The sequence below is a fragment of the Acinonyx jubatus genome, chromosome B4, assembly GCF_027475565.1.
Source record: "Acinonyx jubatus isolate Ajub_Pintada_27869175 chromosome B4, VMU_Ajub_asm_v1.0, whole genome shotgun sequence".
NCBI classification, from domain to species: Eukaryota; Metazoa; Chordata; class Mammalia; order Carnivora; family Felidae; genus Acinonyx; species Acinonyx jubatus.
Window position 1 is genome coordinate 68,366,427 of NC_069387.1, and position 17,870 is coordinate 68,384,296.

The 17,870-nt window shown below is 35.5% G+C and overlaps 1 protein-coding gene across 3 annotated transcripts; it reads right to left on the reverse strand.

Moving 5' to 3' along the window:
- Positions 1-460: 460 nt before the first annotated feature.
- Positions 461-17,862, reverse strand: ZCRB1 (zinc finger CCHC-type and RNA binding motif containing 1). Of its 3 annotated transcripts, none has more exons than XM_015075950.3 (8): positions 17,713-17,862; positions 16,564-16,649; positions 14,415-14,443; positions 5,760-5,871; positions 5,308-5,415; positions 2,246-2,358; positions 2,071-2,146; positions 461-1,063 (listed from the first exon to the last, which is right to left on the reverse strand). In XM_015075950.3, exons 2-8 carry the CDS (start codon positions 16,645-16,647, stop codon positions 932-934), a joined length of 654 nt encoding a protein of 217 aa, XP_014931436.1. In that variant the 5' UTR covers positions 16,648-16,649; positions 17,713-17,862; the 3' UTR covers positions 461-931. The 3 variants fall into 3 exon arrangements, with proteins under 3 accessions (XP_014931436.1, XP_014931437.1, XP_053082113.1); XM_015075951.3 differs by lacking the exon at positions 17,713-17,862 and adding an exon at positions 12,603-12,722 and having other exon boundaries at positions 16,564-16,644; XM_053226138.1 differs by lacking the exons at positions 14,415-14,443; positions 16,564-16,649; positions 17,713-17,862 and adding an exon at positions 13,767-13,811.
- Positions 17,863-17,870: the final 8 nt, after the last annotated feature.

The window sequence follows — 17,870 nt, forward strand, 5'->3', positions numbered from 1 at the left end:
TAAAAAGATATATAATGAAAAAATGAGGCAATTATTAATTCTACAAAAATTAATCTCAGCACACTCATTGACTCAGAAGTATTTACATGGTCATAAAATAAACACAATAACTGTGGATTTAACCAAAAATTTTAACATAGCCATATTGGGAAGATGGAGGAGGGCAGATGTAGTATAGGAGACTGAAAAATCCTCCCTTACTCCTTTATGAATTAAGTGGCAGAAATATATGTATTTTATATAGCAATATGCATGTACATATGAGAAGAAACAGCTAAAAAAGTTAGTTGCTTCTGGGGAATGAATGGAATTTGGTCGAAAGGTGTGTCAGACAAATTACTGGTGTTTGGTTATAAGCCTTTTAAAGCTACTTTATACTTTATGGATAATTACGATGTATCCAGGTTGGGATAAAGCTAAAAGAAATAGGATAGCAAAACACCCACATTTAAAAACAAAATTCTCTTGAAAATTTTATTAACATTTAATAACCATAAATCAGTCAGCATTTTCCAGTAGTTACGAAGTTTTTGTCTTAAAGATGAAATTTATTTCAAGTCTTCATGTAAAGCAATCAGACATGAATAAACTTTTACAATGAGCTTCTCAAACACATCTTTTTAATACCTCCTCTCTTTTTTCTTGAGAGGACAATAGCAATACTGTGATAGTATTATGATCTCTTTTTTATTCAAATGAACTGTTTTCAAGATTAACAGTTACTACCAAATCTTTATTTTTATTACTCTAAGGCAAGATAGAAACATGATACTTTAAAATTATTTTCAGTTTCCTATGAACTATTTTATAGTAAAAAATTATTTGGTACTAAGTGTTCTTTATATTCAAATTCTAAAAGTAATCTTTAGTCCCCAACTGAACTCAAGATTTTTTAAAAAAATTTAATGATATTTACATAATAAATATAATTTTAATCACTCAGTTCTTCTTCATCACTGAAATATGTGCTTTTCTTTATCCTTGGGCGTCTTGAATCATCTGATGTTGAGGGACCCCCTGAACTCGGTTTCCATTTTTTTTGTTCTTCTTCAATTTTGGCTTGCTGGAATGTGATTCAGAAAACAAAAAAAACCAAACCAGGAATGTTTATTTACAGTGCATTATTTCAAAACATGGCAAAAACACACCATAAATGCCAACACTCCCCACCTTCCAGCTCATGCAGACATTCTACTTCATCAGAACATCCCACCTGCCCAAGTTATGTCCCAGATTCACTGTGTTACTCAAAATTACTCTAAGCAATTTCTACTAACAGGGACATTAAATGAAGCCTACTTTCCATCCTTGCTTGAGGTGGAAATGTTATATAAAATATGACATCATTTAACTAAAAGGAAAAATAAATTAATGCATGTGTTTGTAATTTATTAACTACAGACATTAAAACAAAATAACTTCATAGATATTAGAAGATTATATGGCCTTATCAAGTTTCATATACTTGTATTAGGACCTTTAATGGTCAAAACTGTGTTTCTGGTTTGTTAAGTGAAGCTTCATTTAAAACCTATCTTTGATTTAATAAAATCTTCTCCATTCAGCTAAACTCACTTTAATCAAATAGTTTTGCTCAATTCCATAATGAAATTATAATAAGATACTGAAAATGTTGTAGGGTCTGCGGTGCCTGGGTAGCTCAGTCTGCTAGGCGACTGACTGTTGATTTTGGCTCAAGTCATGATCTCATGGTTTGAGATTAAGCCCTGCGTCAGGCTCCATGCTGACAGTGTGGAACCTGATTGGGATTCTCTCTCTCTCTCTCTGCTCCTCCCCTGCTCATGCTTTCTCTCTCAAAATAAATAAATAAACATTTAAAATAATAATAATAATTTAAAAATGTTGTGGGGCCCTTAAAATCTAGAAAGACCCAATGGGAATTTTTCTATCACACCGCCCTAAAGACCTGAGAGAAACAGCCTGTCTCTTAAAGTTAAGAGGTAAAGGGGAGAGATGAAGGTTGCCATGAAATGATCAATAAAGCAAGCAAGAAATATAAGACCATGAACCCAAGGCAGCAATAGCATTTTTAAAAGAACGGTTTAGTACCTGGAAAGCTATGGCCTGACTAAGGCTGTCAAGGGCAGGATCTTCCCCTTCATCTTCACTTTCTTCTACTTCTTCACTAAATTATTAAAAACAAAAAAATCAGAATGTGCTCAACCAATAGTAAAAAGACAGAAAAAAATACAGTAACATATTTAGTAAGAGTAGATATACATACATTTCTTCTTCTGGTTCAGGAATTTTCTTTTTTTTCTTTTTCTCTTTCTTCTTTGGAGGTTCACGTTCTCCAAGCATATTTTTAGGACAGGCATAACTTAAATGTCCACTTTCCTTTTGTTTCACGTTAAAAAGGAAAAGAAAAGAGCTGTATTTGTATGTTATTAATGGAAACTTGCCTGGTACCCTATGACTGAAGGCTTTGGAACTTAAAAAGGAATACTGTCACACTAGGAGTATATATTAAGAAATAATACAACCCACTATTTTAATATTTAAAAGAAAGAGATTATGATGTTATAACCACCAATAAACTACCTTAACAATAAAAGAATATTTTAGTAGTTTTACTAAGAACAAAAGAAGTATTCTTCCTTCAAACATTTCATTTTATTTTTTAAAAAATTTTTTGACATTTATTAATTTTTTGAGACAGAGAGAGACGGTTTGAGCAGAGGAGGGGCAGAGAGAGAGAAAGACAGAATTGGAAGCAGGCTCTAGGCTCTGAGCTTGTTAGCACAGAGCTGGACATGGGGCTTGAACTCATGAGCTGCGAGATCATGACCTGAGCTGAAGTCGGACGCCCAACCAACTGAGCCACCCACGTGCCCCTCTTCAAACATTTTAAGTCTCAAGATTCAGGGTATAATACAATTCAAAGTTTAAATGGACCATCTATCTTAATGTAAAAATTTTAACTTATTATTTGATAAAATAGGACAAAACTTTCCTATTAACTTCCAATACGTTGCTTACCATTGGTTTATTTATTTTTTATTTTTTAGCTACATTTTATTGTTTAAAACAATTCATAAATCCATATTCAAGGAACATGGACATAGACCCTGACTCTTAATTGGAGGAATGAGTACTGAGGCCATTTTTTATGATCAACCATACCCACGTGTACCTACAATGAAATGCTCTTCAAAATTACCTGTTATTCATAATTTGAAGACCATAGACTGATGGTTCATATATTTACCTGCACTTGTAATGTGACATCCTCTGTACTTGGAATAATAAAAAAAAAAAAATCAACTGCTATGAAAGCATCAGAATCTTATTTCTGCTATTTACCCAGTTATCTCAGCTGCAGTACACGGTGATTTACTTTCTAGTGGATGGAGTGCTGTGGAAACTTAAGAGAGGAAGAGATTTCTGATTTGGAATTACCAAGGCAGACTTTATGGAGGAGACGACATTGAATTGAAATCCACTGGTTTAAAAACAAATGGAAAATTTAAAGTCTTCCTCACTTTCTCTTTTTATTTTTAAAAATTTTTTTAATTTGAATGTTTATTTTTCTTTTTTCCCATTAATTTCACTTTGCTCCTTTCATATCTAGATTATACCTGCACTGTCCAATTGTTGTTAGTCATTAACTGTGATTCTCTGTGGCTACTTAGAACTTGTCTGAATTGATATACACTGTAAGGGTAAAATACATATTGGATTTTGAAGAAAAAGGAATATAAAATACCTTAATTTTTGAAAATATTAAATACATATTGAAATGATAATATTTTGGATATATACTGGGTTATGATATAAAGATATTAATTTTTGCCTGTTTCTTTTTTCAACGTGGCTAGTAGACAAATTACAATTACATTTGTGGCTAGACTAGCCATACTATTATAATGAGGTATAACATGGTTGAGCTGTAAAACATAACACAATGAACTATAATCTGAACAATAGCTCACTAAATACACTGAAGAAGTGATATGTAAGAGTAAGGGTGTGGGGAGAGACTGAGCCAGGATTAGAACAATAGAAGAGAAAAATAATCATGCTTTTCAAGTACATTTTAGAAAGCATTAAATAGACTGTGTACTTTATATATCTTGGGATATGGCTGAATGCAAGAGATGTTACTGTTAATGAACTGCTAAGTGAATGCACTTAGACAAGCATTTTCCAAACTGTTTTTGGAATAATGTCAACATACTCCATATATAAGAACAGTTTCAGAGAGAAGTAACTTAAGGGAAAACCAGGCTAAATAAATGTATACAGATTTGGGGAAGGGGGAAATTTAAGAAGTATAAAAATGTACAAAGTATAATATAACAAATTTATGCATCCACAAACCAAAAAGATTAACAGATTCATCCAGGATTTCTGACGAATCTATCTAACCATAACTACCCTTCCCTTCCTTTCTTTCTTAACAAAACTCAGGATCTGGAACACAATTTTTAAAACATTAACTTAAGAGGTGTTAGAATCACAGGAATTGACAGGATATACCGCCCATCCGTCTGTTTATATATATCTTTAGGGAACAAGGTGTTGAGCGTGGCAGTGAAGGAAAGGACCCCAACCTATTTCTTTGTATCTTCCATGTGATTTTGTAGCCAGGAAAATGGCTCTCAGTAAACCTCTCCCCATTTCCCCATTAATACCTCCGGACTCTTTTAAAAATATTTTATATAGGCATTTGGGAAACTGACAACAAGCCCTAGACTGATATTCTTGTGGTACCATCATTATTATGGGCCTTGTCATTATATTTTTCCTACTCACCAAAAGTTTAAAGGGGTAATGACAAACTGTAAGAACTAGGCAAGAAAACTTGGTGATAGTTCAGTTACAAGCATCCGCAGTACTAAGTAGAAAAAAAAACTCCCAAGTTTTAAAATACAGTATCTCATTCAGGATAGGTTGGTCATATGATAGTGTTTATACTGAACTGTGATGCTTAAACATTGGCAAACTATTATAGACACAAACAGTATCCTATTATTACACAAATTTATGGGTCACAAAAATTTTTCAAGACAAAGTAAGTAACTAGTCTAGCACTTCTTAATTTAACAGTTTTTAAAGATTTAGAAACTGGAGAAAATACCACTCTATATTACCCAACTCAGGTTATCTTTACATACTACATTTTAATGGAGTTTTCTTACACGAGTTGATAGTCCCAAAGTAAGACAACTTTCATAACCTGGTTTTAGTAAGCCAGAAGTTTTAGAGAGCACAAATAAAACACTGATGTGAAAAATACCTTAAAATAAACTATGGAAAATTATATTAAGTTTTAGGTATACTCACCCCACATTCATAACACTTAGATTTATCAAAGTAGTTTCGTCTTCGGATGAACTCAGCTGCTCTTCCATTGTCGATAGCAATGCTTGCTTTTATCACTCTACCAAATAACTAAACCAGAGAAAAACGTAAATGCAGAAGGATGTATTTCATTGAAACCTAAAACTAGTTATTTGATTCCATTTCCTTAAACCTTCAATTCCATTTTAGATTACTTTAGCAATTGCCTACTCCGGTGTGACAAATAACATCCTGTAGAATAGATTCTTATTCCTTAGATTCTGCCAGTATTTATGGAACCGAATACAGTCTGACCTCTTTTCTAGAAGTTAAATAAATACCCTCAGAATCTATTGATATCCATGACTTGACTATCCACTGTAACCCCACATTTTTGGTCTGGATAAACACAAAGACTTTTGGATTAAAAGTCTTGCTGGGAATGAATGGCTTACCTGTTTGTTGTTTATTGCCCTGGTACAGTTTTGTGCAGAGTCTTTATCCAAAAATAAAATAAATGCAACTCCTTTGCTCTTCCTGGTATCTTTATCTTTCATTATAGTAACCCTTAAAGCATAAACAAATAGCCAGTTAAAAATAATGAGGCAGCTGGAGCACCTGGGTGGCTCAGTCAGTTGGGCAACTGACTTCAGCTCAGGTCATGATCTCACGTTTCGTGGGTTCGAGCCTCGTGTTGGGCTTTGTGCTGATAGCTCAGAGCCTGGAGCCTGCTTTGGATTCTGTCTCCCTCTTTCTCTACCCCTGTCCTGCTTGTGCTCTGTCTCTCTCAAAAATAAATAAGCATTAAAAAAAATTTTTTTTAAATGAGGCAGCAATAAATAAAAATATTAATGGACACTTGGAACATCGAAGTATTCAAAAAAGGGTTAGTAAAGCATTTACAAAGAGAAATTATATATGGTTGATAAATCAACTATTTCTTCAAGTTATGGGATATCAAGAAGAATGGAAATGAGAAAACGTGACAATGATTTAACAAAAGTGAACACATCTAAGAAGTACCTGAAAAGTCAAACATTAATCAGAGATTGGAGAATGAAGTAAAGAGATTATAGAGAGAACAGAATCTTGAAGAGTAAGCATAATCCCTTTTTTCCACTAATTCCCTCCAAAGGAAAAAACAAAAATTGAGGTGTTCTCTTTTATGCAAAAGTAAATTGATTTACTTAAATTATTTTTCGTAGGTTTTAGAATCTAACTATATTTTCTTTTTTAAAAAGTTTTTTATTTAAATTCCAGTTATTTAACATAGAGTGTAATATTAGATTTCAGGTGTACAATGTAGTGATTCAACACTTCCATGTAACACCCAGTGCTCATCACAGCAAGTGCACTCCTTAATCCCCATCACCTTTAAGAATCTCCAGTTCTGTACTTCCTAGCTGTACCATCCAAGGTACCTAAGTGATAGGGATGATGATAAGAGCAGAGACTGTTCTTTCTCCTGACCCTTTACACATCCCTAGTCCTTGGGACCCTTGCTCATTTTTTTCTTCGTTTTTTAAAAAAATTTTTTTTAATGTTTATTTTTGAGAGAGAGAGACAGACAGAGCACAAGTCAGGGAGGGGCAGAGAGAAGAGGGAGACACAGAATCTGAAGCAGGCTCCAGGCCCTGAGCCGTCAGCACAGAACCTGACGTGAGGCTCGAACCCACGAACTGAGAGTTCATCACCTGACCTGAAGTTGGATGCTTAACTGATTGAGCCACCCAGGTGCCCCCTTGCTCATTATATATCATTAAATATAGTTTAAAAATCAATGTTCAATAGGGCTCTCTGGAGAAACAGCTGATTCCAAGGCTGGGATAGGGTAGGAACAAGATGAACATGGAACATCTTGTTATGCCGGAAAGGAAGTACTTTAAAAAAAAAAAAAAAAAAGAGGGGCACCTGGGTGGCTCAGTTGGTTGAGCACTGAGTTTGGCTCAGGTCATGATCTCACAGTTCATGAGTTCAAGCCCTGAGTCTGGCTCTGTGCTGACAGTTCAGAACCTGGAGCCTGCTTCAGATTCTGTGTCTCCCTCTCTCTCTGCCCCTTCCCTGCTCGTGCTCTGTCTCTCTCAAAAATAAACATTAAAAAAAAAAAAAAAAAAAGAAATGATGGGCATGGCACAGGAATACAGAAACCAGCTTAAAGGAGCTCAGACTGGCCAAATCTAGGACAATTTGAGTACCAAAATAATATTAAGTACTTATTAATAAGCCACAGAAAAAAGTAATTTATAAGTCCATATTAAATAAATAAATGGGGGAGAAGGGAGGGTTTTCGCTTACAGCAGAATGTCAAAAGAAGTGCTAGATTTGGAAGATCACCACAATCATAGTAAAGACTGGATCAGGCAAGAAGATGATTTGTTGATGAACAAATACTCAATTTAAATGAAATTTTTATGTGGAACAAGATATTTACATTATGTTAACAATGTTTTTCACAAACTGCTTATCAGTTGCAAAGGGGAAAAAATTATACAGTGGAGAAATTACACCTTGACTAGGTGATCAAAATTATCACTAATGAGGGACACGCACACTGTATGGATCCCGACTGAAACTCCAGAATACAACAACACCTAGACAGTTACCAGCCAAGAGTACATAGAACGCCAATGTAATCATGAGGCAGCATCAGGAAAACACAAAATGAGAGGGAAAGCAAGATGAGAGAGAACTATATTCTTTATAAATGTTCCAAATTAAGGGGGCTAGAAAGATAGGACAGTTAAAATTAACCCCTAATTCTTGACTGTACTATAGGAGAAAAATTCTATGTGGGACATTATTAGGTCAACTGACAAAACTGGAACATGGATAATTGATTCAATAAAAGTATTTTATCAGTGTACATTTATGCATTTGGTAACCATACTGTGATTACATGATATTATAACCCTATTTTTTAGGAAATACATACTAAAGTTTTTAGGAGTAAAGGGTGATGATGTTTGTAACTTACCCTCAAATAACTCATAAAAACAAACTGTATATCTATACAGATACATATACACATGTATATATATACATATATATGCATACATACACACTTACACGAGAGAGAGGACCAATTATAAAGTAAATGGGGCAAAATGTTAACAGGTGAATCTGGGTAAAGGATATTTGGATGTTCTTTGTACTATTTTTGTAACTTTTTAATACATTTGTGATTATTTCCAAATAGTTAAAAAAAAAAAAGGGTTCCAGACAAAGCTTAATAATTTTCTAAAACCTGAATTAACAGGACAGGAGGACCCAAGTAAATAGACATTTTATTTAATATTACATTTCACATATTTAAATTTATTCTATTTCAATTTGGGTTTAGGTACTTATATATCAACTGGAATGAAATTGGAAAAAGATGCCACTATATTAAGAAAAAGGGGTACTTTTATTCATTCCAAAAGGGAACATAAGTTGAAATAATTTAGGGAAAAATGGGCAAAACGGTTTAGTTTCTAAGAAGAGTGCATCTGTTATTCATTAGGCTTAGAAGGAAAGAAGAAAAGCCAAACACTTGACAAAGCTTGTTTAGAGTTACCACAGTTAACTGAGGATATCTGGAACCTTTTTAACTAATTTTGAAAGAAATATGAAAATCTTTAACTTTTTGGAATCTGCATGTTTGTGAAGGTCAACTAAAGTCGTTAATCATTTTTCCTAAAGTACAGTTTCAGAAGTGTTCGTTTTCAAAGTCATCCTCAGTTAATGATGTCTCTCATCTGTCCCTTTTTTCATTCCCACAGCTTTGTCCACAATGGCACTGCTGTTTCAATAGTGTATTCTTACTAGTTCCCTCGATGTTAATGCTCTCATATGCTACTGAGAGTTTTTATTGAAGGACTAAATAAAATCATGTCATTCTTTTGCTCAAAAATCTTTGTTTCTTCAATTTGTGTATGTCTTGGTCCTGTAATCAATATCCATTATGATTTGGCTCCCACTTCCCTCATCTTTCACTACTTCTCACTCACAAACTATGAGGTCTAGCCACAAAAAACTACTTGATGTTTATGGAGCATGGCCTGTACTATTCCAAATTGGTGCCTTTATTCACATGGCTTCTATCTCCTTTCAACTCTCAATCTTTGTCCATTAAACATTTACTCATTCTTCAGAGTTCCGAACTTGTCAGTTCTCCAATCTCTTTACCTGGAAATAATTTCTCCTCCTTTCTGCTAGTCTCTACTGAAATCTATGTATAAATCATGCCTCATCAGACCTATTTTAATATAAACTCCTTGAAGATTGTCTCTGTAACCTCTATTAAGCCTAGCTCAGTATGTAAAAACAAAAATATAGATACAAATAGGAAACTGGTTGGGAATGCAAGCCGGTGTAGCCACTCTGGAAAACAGTATGGAGGTTCCTCAAAAAACCAAAAATAGAACTACCCTATGACCCAGCAATTGCACTACTAGGCATTTATCCAAGGGATACAGATGTGCTGTTTTGAAGGGACACATGCACCCCCATGTTGATAGCAGCACTATCAACAATAGCCAAAGTATGGAAAGAGCCCAAATGTCCATCGATGGATGAATGGATAAAGAAGATGTGGTATATATATACAATGGAGTATTACTTGGCAATCAAAAAGAATGAAATCTTGCCATTTGCAACCATGTGGATGGAACTGGAGGGTATTATGCTAAGTGAAATGAGTCAGTCACAGGAAGACAAAAATCATATGACTTCACTCATATGAGGACTTTGAGAGACAAAACAGATGAACATAAGGGAAGGGAAACAAGAATAATATAAAAACAGGGAGGGGGACAAAACAGAAGACTCATAAATATGGAGAACAAACTGAGGGTTACTGAAGGGGGTGTGGGAGGGGGGATGGGCTAAATGAGTAAGGGGCATTAAGGAATCTACTCCTGAAATCATTGTTGCACTATATGCTAACTATTTTGGATGTAAATTTAAAAAAATAAAAAATTAAATTAAAAAAAAATTCAACAAGAAAAACCACCCAATTAAAAAATAGCCTAAAGGGTTGAACTTCATCAGAGAATATATACAGATGGCAAATAAGTATATGAAAAGAAGTTTAGCATCATATGTCATTAGGGAATTATAAATTAAAACAATGACACACCACTAAACTTTATTAGACTAGCCAAAATCCAGAACACTGACAACATGCTACCAAGATGGGGAGCAACAGGAACTCTTATTCCTTGCTGGTTGGAAGGCAAAATGGCATAGCCACCTTGGAAGATAATTCGGTGAAACATAATCATATCACATTATCCGGCAGTTATGCTACTTGGTCTTTACCCAATTTGAACACTTAGGTCCACACAAAAACCTGCACACAGATGTTCATAGCAGCTTTAGTCATAATTGCCAAAACTTGAGAGCAACCAAGATGTCTCTCAGTTAATGAATGGATAAATAAGCTGTAGTGCATCTGGACAATGAAATAGGAATATTATTCAGTTCCCAAAAAGCAATGAGCTATCAAGCCATAAAAACAAATGGAGAAACCTTAAATGCATGTTACTAAGTGAAAGAAGGCAATATGAGAAGGCTATATACTATATGATTCCAACTCTGATATTCTGGAAAAAGCAAAACTGTGGACATTAAAAAGATCAGTGGTTGCCAGGTGTAGGGAAGAGATGAATGAATAGGCAGAGCACACATGGCTTTTAAGACAGTGAAACTACTCTGGATGATACTATAATGGTAGATGCTAGTACTTATACATTTGTCCAAACCCACAGAACATACACCACCAAGAGTGGCCACTAACGTAAACTATACACTGAATGATAAAAATGTGGAAAGGTAGTTCATCGATTGTAACAAATGCATCACTCTAGTGTGAGACTTTGAGAGTGAAGGAGGGAGTCTGTATATGGAGGTATGGAGAATATAGGAAATCTCAGTACTTTCCACTCATGTTTTTCTGTGAACCTAAAACTACTCTAAAATATAAAGCCTATTAAAAATTAAAATTAAAATATTTTTTAAAGAAAATATTTCAGTGCTTGCTACAGATGGATGTAATGCATCTGGATTAATGTAACAGAATGTTTTAGTTTTTATGTTTTCAATTAGTTGAATTTTCAGTGTATAGACATTATTCAGTAACATAAAAATTTAATAATTAAAATAAACATAGCTGCTTATTCACATGAAAAAAAATAGGAAACTGGTTTTTTCAAAAAGTGCATCTATTTGTTTATTCATGTGGTTAGCCAGTCACTCCATTAGCCTCAAGCCTAAGCACTATAAGCATTGATAATTAAAGGCCATAGAACAAGGTTTTTACTTTCAGAAAAAAAGCTTAGAGTCTAGAGGTAGAGAGACCTATAAACCAATTATAATACACTATTTTGAAAGAGATATCTTCTACGGTAACAGAAAATAAGTATTACACCAAAAATTCAAAAGCACAAATCTAGGATGATTCCCACGTTTCTAGCATGAGATGTACTCATTTAAGGTCATAATATGAAGCAGATATTATTCTGGGAAACCTCAGGGTTGTCGTAACACCTCCTTCTCACTCACCTAACCCTTACATACAAAGTAAATACATCACTAAGTATTACCCATTTTACATCCTAATGATCTCTCAAATCTGACCAGCCTCTACTTTTCCACCTACACCACCTTAGTCCATCTCTCTCTCCTGAGCTATGATTATAGCTTTTTTGACTGATCTCCCAGCATATGCTCTTGTTTCCCTCCATTCTAATTTCTACACTGAAGCCAGAATAAGCTTCTAAAAATTCAAATTATGTCACTCTCTCATTTAAAATTGTTTACCAGTGAATTCCTGGTATTCAACATGGCCAAAGAGAAAGATTAGGAGCCTGTTTCCATTCTAGACTCATCTTGTGCTCTCTCCCTCTTGTTTACTCATCTCTAGTCATATTGGCCTTCTGTTTCCTTTCTTTAAAATGTTTATTTTTGAGAGAGAGAGCACAAGCGCACGCGCGCACACATGCGCACACCAGAGGGGGAGGGGCAGAGAAAGAGGGGTACAGAGGATCCAAAGCGGGTTCTGTGCTGAGAGCAGACAGCCTGACATGGGGCTCAAGCCTACAAATCCAGAGATCATGACCTGAGTTGAAGTCAGATGCTCAACTGACTGAGCCACCCAGGTGCCCCTGGACTTTTGTTTCTGGATCTCATTTTTCTCTTGCCCCAAGGCCTTTGCACAAGCCATTCCCTCTACCTAAAATGTTCTTCCCATTCTTTTTGCCCACCTTTTACTCAGCCTGTAGTTTCAATTCAAAGGATACGGACCCAGGTAAACCTACCCTGACTATCCAGATTAGATCAGGTCTTCTCTGTTATAGGTGCTTATAACTCTGTCTTTGACATCATACAACTCTCATGGTTCATAATTATATATTTGTATGGAAATTCATTCAGAGATTCTGACAGATGAGAAAAACCAAGGAGAGGTAACAATATGGTTAAAGGAGTAGGCTCTGAAATAAAACTGTTAGATTTCAAATCCTGTCTGCACCACTAACTGGCAATATGATTTTAGGTTTACTGTGTTCTTCAGTTTTGTTATTTATATTATTAGGATAATAATAGTATTTACCTTAAAAGGTACTTGTGAGAATTTAATGAGTTAATATATGTAAGAAGATTAGAACGATGCCTAGCATATTTATGTGCTCATTGTTAAATATCATTATTAGTGCTTTGACTGATAATGATTTTTCAAAACTCTGAAGACCCAAAATTTACCCAGAAGCATTTTTGATGATTTTGTTAGTAAAAGAGCAAGTTTAAAAGAAGTTAACTTCAGGATGCAAATGAACTTCCAACTGTTTAGCATCCATTTATCCAAAGCTAGAAAAAAAATGACTGGTCAAGATAAATATGCTCTAAATTCTTGGGATTTTTAAATACAATTTTAAATTTATACCAAATATATGCTGGTTTTAAGATAGTCAGAATGATAATATCTTGCTTTCACTTCTTTGCCCCATAATATAGTTGCACGATTGATTTAAAATAGTGAATTAGGGGTGCCTGGGTGGCTCAGTCAGTTAAGCATCCAACTCTGGATTTCGATTCAGGTCATGATCTCGGTTTGAGAGTGGCAGCCCTGTGTCGGGCTCTGTACTGACAACCTGGAGGCTGCTTAGGATTCTCTCTCCCCCTTTCTCTTTGCCCCTTCCCCACTTGTGCGTGCGTATGCACCCACTCTCTCTCTGCCCCCACTGCTCATGCTCTCTCAAAATAAACTTAAAAAAATAAAATAGTGAATTAAATATGAGAAGTTCCTATGGTCCTTCTGTAACTTTCAGCCCCAACTGATATTATCATCTCTACCATTTTTGCAGTCATTCCAGCTAGATCTCTAATCTTTCTATGAAAGCAGAGAATACATTTTCTATTTATCAGTCTCATAAGCACTTTGCATGTCATAAGCATCGAAATACTTGGTATACTTGATAACATACCTTTTAGTAACCAAAATATGTACTTAATCAGAGCCTTTATGTCTTCTATTGTATGAAAGAATCAGTTTTAATTCTTAGTAATATGGTAAGAAATTATGTTGTTTAAATAAATTATGATATATAAAGCAACACCAAGAAATCCTTAAATATGAGGGTGTAGCTTTCACCTCATGTTTATAGTATAATGTCATGTTTAAAAAAAAACAACAGGGCACCTGGGTGGCTCAGTCAGTTAAGTGTCCGACTTTGGCTCAGGTCATGATCTCATGGTTCAGGGGTTCGAGCCCTGCATCAGGTGCTGTGCTGACAGCCCAGAGCCTGGAGCCCGCTTCAGATTCTGTGTCTCCCTGTCTGCCTCCCCTCCCGTCCCCCACTTGCACTCTCTCTCCTAGTCAAAAATAAACATAAAAAAAAAATTTAAAAAGACAACAAAACTGCACATATAGAATTGAGTCTTTAAAAAATTATCTATACATGTTTATATATTCAGAAAAATGACCAAATTATACATTAAAATGTTAATAGCAGTATTTTTCTTTACTGTATCAAATATCTTTTTTAATGAAAAATAATAAATCTTAAAAAAATGGAAAAGTAAATTCAGATAAACTTTTAAATGAAGTTTCAAAATCTGATGTGAATACTTACTTTACAACTTTGCCATATTTGGAAAATATCTGAAACAAAAGACCACAAAATAATTTACAAGTTAATTTAAAATCATAAGAAACATTAAATTTTCAGGTTGTATAAATTGACCACATTCTTTGTTAAAGCTTGCGAAAACTTTTAGTCTTTATTCTATAAAGCAGGCCCAGGGAGATAGAGAAACAACCCCACTCTTTATGTGTGGAACACTGAAGGCGCACACTGCACAGCTGCTGTGTCTCTGTGGCATATCCATGGCAACTATCAACCCCACCACAGCCCTAGAGAAACCATGTGCTGTAAATATCAGCGCTGTGGGATATCATTATTCCTAGTCTACCCCATTAAGCAATCACTATTTCAGAAGACAGATCCTTAGACTGCTTAGAAAACAAAACATAAAACAGAAAGCTTCTGTAATGAAAAATCCATTCCCATCAGTCTGTTTTTCCGCCCATCCTTTCGTTGGTAGTTCTTTATACCTGGGCCCTATCTTTCCTTTTACTTCTGCATTTTCACCCTAAGCAATCTCATCTATTTCTGTTTCAGCCATTACCTATATACTAATAGTTCCTATTTATTATGACTTAGAAAGACCTTTCAGAATACATTGATGTCTACACAATCAATAATAAATTGAGTTTTATCATTAAGTTGTGTAATCCTGGAATGTAGTATAACTGGACTGCAGTGTTAGCAACACTGAATTTTGAAGACCAATACAGTTTTCTGTATAACACTTTCTAATGGCTTCTCATTTCACTCAGAGTCCTTACCATGATGTATGTAGGCCCTACAAGGCACCCCTGCACAGTCTTACCTCCCTCTGATTGCCCTTCCTCTTCTCTCCACTTGATTTACTCTGTGCCAGAAATGCTTTTCCCCTAGACATCCACACAGCTGTATTTACTTTCTTTAGGTTTTTATTCAAAAGTCACCTTCTCAATAATGGCTTTAGACTGTCCCTGTAAAATTTTACCTCCATTCCCGACCTAACATTTAATAACCTTTTATTTTTTTCAAATGTTTATTTAGAGAGAGAGAGACAGACAGACAGACAGACAGACAGAATCCAAGGCAGGCTCCAGGCTCTGAGCTGTCAGCACAGAGCCTGATGCGGGGCTTGAACTCACAAACTGTGGGATCGTGACCTGAGCCAAGGTCGGAAGCTTAATCAATTGAGCCACTCAGTCACCCCTGGCCTCCTTTTACTCCTCAGCACCTAACATCATTAATTTAGTATCCAAATAATAATATCATTTGACTTTTTTATATTTCACATCTTTTTTTTTTTTTTTATGTTGCTATGTTATGAGTCCCAAGATAGATTTTCATATTTTTGTTCATTGCTGTGTTCTTGGTACTAAGAGCGCTCAGCATAGGTTAAGTTTTCAATAAATACAGACACATCTCTATTTTGATGCAAAAGAAGCTGGAGTTCATTTTCTCCTCTGTTCTTTGAGACGCAAGCTATCTCGATTAAGTAACTAATCAAATACTATGTATCACCTATGCAGCATCTCTGTATTTAACATCCACCCAAAGAAGCAGAGTAGAGGGCACACTTGGAAGAAAGGATTCATGTTATTCCTTCCATTTCCTCTCAACTACTCATCTGCAGGACAGGGACAGCAGGAAATTTTGTTCTCTGTAAGGTGGAGAGGAGAAAGAAGATGTTGGATTTTCCTCCCTCAATCACCCCTATCCTGAATTGAAAATAACATTTATTAAACTGTTAAATTTCAACCATATATATAAATTTAAATACCCTTTCAGAATTTGAGGTTTAGTAAAGGGCTCTGTTTGCTTTTATCAGCCCTTTCATCCAAAACCTCTATTCCACCAATCTCAAAAACTCCAATTAGCAATCAGGAAAAATCAGCCTATCATAAGTTGCTCCCACTTCATTATGCTAGCTGTGTCTTCTGTGTTTATAACGAACTTGTTATTCTCACTACAAACTTTCCTTGGAAATTATATAAATGTCAATTTTTTTTACTTACTCATGTTTGCAACAGAGGTCTTTGCTATTCATGACTTAAGTACATTGTAATGTAGTAAGAATTTTGCCAAAGAGAACTGTTTGCTTAAGCTACATTTGTACCTCAGATAGAGAATTCAGTAGATAGTTGTACTAAAAGTTACTTACCCGGTATAAGTCATTGTTGGTCAGGGAAAAGGGCAAGTTGGATACATACACCGTGCTTTTACTTGGGGCCAATCCACCACTCATTTCTAAAAAGGAAAACAAACCACAGAAGCAATCTAAACCAGGTATTCTTCATTCCAACCAAAACCAATATGGACAATCAATGATGTAATTATGCTAGATTTAATACACCTTCCTCACTTTTTAGGCTTAGAAGCAATGACTCTAGCTGGATGAATTAAGGAATTTCTTCTCCCCAGACACCACTCAAAAGAGTTTTCTGGTCTTTCTTTTAAGTAAAGGCTTTACACTAACCATTCCAGTGCTGGATTATGGTGTGAAGGAAGAATGAATTTAACAGATGAATAAAAAACTGAGGCTGAACTTAACCTTCTTTCAGGCTAAGAGCAAGAAAATGCTTTTCCATAAGGTTTCATACCTTGCCCACCACATAAGAACTTGGTAGTTCTGAAGGAACCTTAGCCGCTCATTTTCACTAATGCTTTGGATTTCGGTACCTTTTTGGTTGTTTTAATATTTTTCTCTAAAGTGGTGTTAAGAGAAAATGTTAGCCTCATATTCTGATGGTGTAAAGTTCTTTCAAATCATTAATTTTGTATATTATTGCTAAATAATTAAGTGATACATTTTACTACATGAATAAGTTTCAGTACCTTGAAAGATACTGACCTGTATATGTACCTTAGTTTACAAATATAATTTGTCATTAATTTTCATTGCATATTTTACAAAACAGATTATCTGTGAAAATTATATCGTACTCAACCAGGTTCAAAATTTCGATTTAAAAAGCCTGTGTGATGTGTACTTGAGAGGGGGGGTAGGGGACATCACAAACGGCAAAATATTGACCGTAAGGCATGCGAATTCGCGGATTAGTGGGAGAACTGCTAGATGCTGCTTGAGATGTTTTTGGGGAATTTATTAGACAACTTCAGGAACTCAACATCTTCAAAGTTTCCCGTTTGAAAATATACGTTAGCCATTCTGGGGAGAACTGCGAAGGGCGGGCAATGATAAATGGCCCGGAATAATAAAGGATGGCGGGGGAGAGGGGTAGATCGTTTGGGCGGCCGGGTCCGGGTAGGGGCTCGCTGGGAGAAAGCCCGCAGCTGAAGAGTCGTTTACCTTGAGGTGGGGCGGGCCGGAAAGACTAGACCGCGAGCCCTCCACTCAGCTGGGCTCAACCCCGACTCTTCCTCGTCCCCCGCTGGGGCCTGGGCATCCCGGGTCCTGGGAGGGGCCGAAAAGTAGGAAAGCAGCGACAGCAACGCCTCTTCCTGGCG

Excerpts from the sequence above, each read along its gene's own strand:
- ZCRB1 (XM_015075950.3), bottom strand. The coding sequence starts at position 16,647 with ATGAGTGGTGGATTGGCCCCAAGTAAAAGCACGGTGTATGTATCCAAC. Across the intron at positions 5,416-5,759 it reads GGGCAATAAACAACAAACAG|TTATTTGGTAGAGTGATAAA; the intron begins GTAAGCCATTCA and ends TCTCTGGTTTAG. Across the intron at positions 2,147-2,245 it reads CCTGAACCAGAAGAAGAAAT|TGAAGAAGTAGAAGAAAGTG; the intron begins GTATGTATATCT and ends TTAATAATTTAG.